General features: G+C 49.7%; 1 protein-coding gene across 1 annotated transcript; it reads left to right on the top strand.

Annotated features, from left to right (window-relative positions):
- Positions 1-262: 262 nt before the first annotated feature.
- Positions 263-2800, top strand: LOC118980050 (leukocyte immunoglobulin-like receptor subfamily A member 2). The gene is made up of 3 exons (XM_037036350.1): positions 263-561; positions 1986-2036; positions 2181-2800. The coding sequence occupies exons 1-3, from the start codon at positions 450-452 to the stop codon at positions 2315-2317; spliced, it is 300 nt and encodes a 99-aa protein (XP_036892245.1). The 5' UTR covers positions 263-449; the 3' UTR covers positions 2318-2800.
- Positions 2801-3333: the final 533 nt, after the last annotated feature.

The raw sequence follows: 3333 nt of genomic DNA, 5'->3' as shown, positions 1-3333 counted from the left end.
GCAGGTGAGGAGCCAGCAGGTTCAGTCAGGGACCCAGAGTCTGCTCAGGTCCTGCTGGGGGTCGGAGGTGGTGATGGCCAGGATAAGGGGTGTGGGGTCCCCAGGGAGAGAGGCACAGAGACACAGGAGATGGAAGGGGGAGGGGGAGACTCAGAGAAAACAGAGACAGACAGAGAAGAGGGTCCTCAGAGAGGGTCCTGGTGACTCTCAGGTCAGAACATGGTGGGCAGAGCCCCTCACCTGCCCCCCTCTCTCTAGGATGGTCCTCTGACAGACCCTCCCTCTCGGTGCAGCCGGGTCCCACAGTGGCCTCAGGAGAGAATGTGACCCTGCTGTGTCAGTCACAGAGCCCCAGGGACACTTTCCTTCTGTCCAAGGAAGGGGAAGCTGATCCCCCCCTGCGTCTCAGCTCACAGTCCCGAGCTCAGCAGCACCAGGCAGAGTTTTCCATGGGTCCTGTGACCTCTGCCCACGCGGGAACCTACAGGTGTTACAGCACAAACCACGACAGTCCCTACCTGGTGTCACAGCCCAGTGACCCCCTGGAGCTCCTGGTCTCAGGTAAGACCCCTGACCATGTCCTTTCTGTACTCTCACCATGACCTGTCTGTCACTAGGAGATTCGGGGACAGAAATAAATGAGGAGAGCAGGAGGCTCCACAAGGGGTGGTCCTGCCCCTGAGACATGGAAACAGACCGGGCCTCCCACCCCTGAGCCCCCTGTTCTGAATCTCAGCAGAGAGAAAGAGCAAGGAGGGAGGAGGGAGGTGTGTGAGAAGTGAGGAGAAAGGTGATTAGACTGAGCAGAGGACAGATGCCCTACCCACTCGCCTCCTGCAGCTTCGTCTCGGAGTCTGACCTCACGGGGGTCATGGCCCCCACTGACCCTCTCCCAGAGACAGCACCATGCCCCTGGGTACCCATCTCTGCAGGCCCCTGGGCTCACCTGGAGCCTCCAGCACTCAATACTCACCTGAGAGTGAGGAGAGGCTGTGCCAGGCTCAGGAGGAGCTGGGGGCTCCCGCCCACATTGAGGGCGCTCCTGTCTACTCTGGGGTTCTGGGGGCCCCTGTCTGTTCCTGCTCCTTTCTCAGAACTCTTAGGCAATACTTGCATGTTTAAATTTGAGTCACAAACATTTCTGACGTCAGAAGGGTAAGTCTGCTCCTGTTTGACTGCAATTGTGTTAAATTTAGCCATTTATTATGAAAATAATGAGTTAATATTGAACAAAAGTTAAATTAAAAAATTTTAAAAAAATAAAAGTTTCTTTTAGAAATTGTTTTATTGTTGTTCAATTACACTTGTCTGCCTTTACTTTCCTTCACTCTCCTCCACTCCAGCCGTCCCCACTTCCAGCCCCTGCTTCCACCCCTCCTCGGTTTTCTTCACGTGTCCTTCATAGTTCTTCTGAAAGCCCTTCTCCCATCGACCCATTTCCCTCCAATCTCCCCTTATTAAGAGATTTTTTGAAACATGCTCTAAATGGTTTACTTCTGACTTCAGATGCATTTTGAAGTTTTAGTCATAAAAGTTTCTACTCAGAGCTCAAGAGTTGTTCGAGTACCACATAGATGCCTGTGTGTACAGATGAGCCCCACCCATGGGTGCTGAGCCCTCAGCTGCTGAACAAGTATAGAGTCTCATCTCCAGAGGAGTGAGCTTGGGTGGTTCAGTCTCCCACTGTGAGCAGAGAGATCACAAGGACATCCTCTGTTCTGTAGTGAGACACCACATGTCTCACCAAACCTGAATTCTCAGGGTAAAGACAACCTATGTCCCAAAGGGACTCAGGACCAAAGGCTACACTCAGAAGTCCCCAGGAGACTGGCAGAGAGCATAACACCAAACAGGACCCCCATAGCAGAGAGAGGGTTTACAAAGAGGCTGGAAACAGTTACCTCAGGAGGAACAGGAGAGTTTTGAGGACATTTGGCTTGAATGGGATCAACTCCTCACGCACCCACTTCTTTATGGTTTTCAAGGAGCAGCCGACACAACCACCCCTTCCCACAACAGCTCAGACAACACGAGTGGTGACTAGGAGAGTCCTCCCTTGTGGGGCTGGTGCAAAGGGTCCTGTCTGTCAGGGGGAGACTGGTGTGCTGGGTGGGCATCCAGGATCCAGGGGTGGCTGTCTCTGCTGTGACCTCTGTGACGTCCTTCTCCACACTTTCTAGACTCCCACCTCCAGGACTACACAGTGGGGAACCTCATCCGCATGGGCGTGGCTGTGCTGGTCCTGGTGGTCCTCGGGGTGCTGCTGTTTCAGGCTCGAGACAGTGAGAAAATAGCCCAGACTGCCACCAGGACCTGAACACAGAGGTAAAGGAGCATCTCTCAGAGTGGAAGAGTCTTGGAAATGAAGTGATGTGTGAAGTAATTATCTGGAAGATAATCTGGGACACGCTGCGTGATGTGTCTGCAACTCACTGCCCACGGAGGACTCAGTTCATTGCTCATATGCAGCGGGACAAAGTCTGGACCCTTCTGCCATTAGATTCTGCCCTTCTCCTCCCAACCATTGTTGAGTCAGGGGACCTTTTCCCACCTTTTCCCATTTCAGTTAAATTAGCGTTGACCCCACATGGCATGGTCAGGGCCACACCTCCCAAACTTTCAGAAAACTTGTTCTTCTTTTTGTCTAATTACACCTGCCTTGATGTTTCTATGGAGTGTCCATTTACTCCGTGAACAGCATGCAATCTATTTCAATAAATCAATGCGCTGGCATCACAGAGATTCAGCTAATGAGAGATAAATCTCAAATGATGTCTTAGGACCTTCTCTGGACCCAAGGTGGCTTCACTGCCAGGGTCCAGCCGCAGCAGGGTCCAGGGGTCCCTCGAGGTGAGGATAGGCGTCGGTGCTGGGTAACAGGCAACTACACAGCTCAAAGGTAGGTGAAGCACTGTTCCGTTTATTGCAAGTACAAGCAGGTTTTTATATTCTCATTTCTAATAGTGATTTATCATTTACAGGTGCAAGCATAATTAGTTAAGCAGAAAAAATTAATACGAAAAGTATTAATCAGGAAAAGTACAAAAGTTCCCATAATTTTTAATTATGTTGAACAAAATTGTTTTGACCAGGAGAACCATTAATCAGACAACTTAAAATAGCTCTATGTACAAAGTTCAAATGTCCTATTATTTATCAAAGTTCTTAGAGTTAGTTATGGGGCAAAACAATACGCTAGACTGAGCAGAGGTTAGGAACTCATTATAAGTCTTTGTGATGTCTAATTTAGCTATCTATCTTTCTGTCTAAAATATCTCTCTGTGTACTAAGAACGCTATCTTCTTAGTAATTATTTTTACATGCTTAATAGCT

Source organism: Sturnira hondurensis, unplaced genomic scaffold, assembly GCF_014824575.4.
Source record: "Sturnira hondurensis isolate 20B ecotype Veracruz unplaced genomic scaffold, ASM1482457v3 Scaffold0022901, whole genome shotgun sequence".
NCBI classification, from domain to species: Eukaryota; Metazoa; Chordata; class Mammalia; order Chiroptera; family Phyllostomidae; genus Sturnira; species Sturnira hondurensis.
This window is presented reverse-complemented; position numbering and strand designations above follow the sequence as displayed.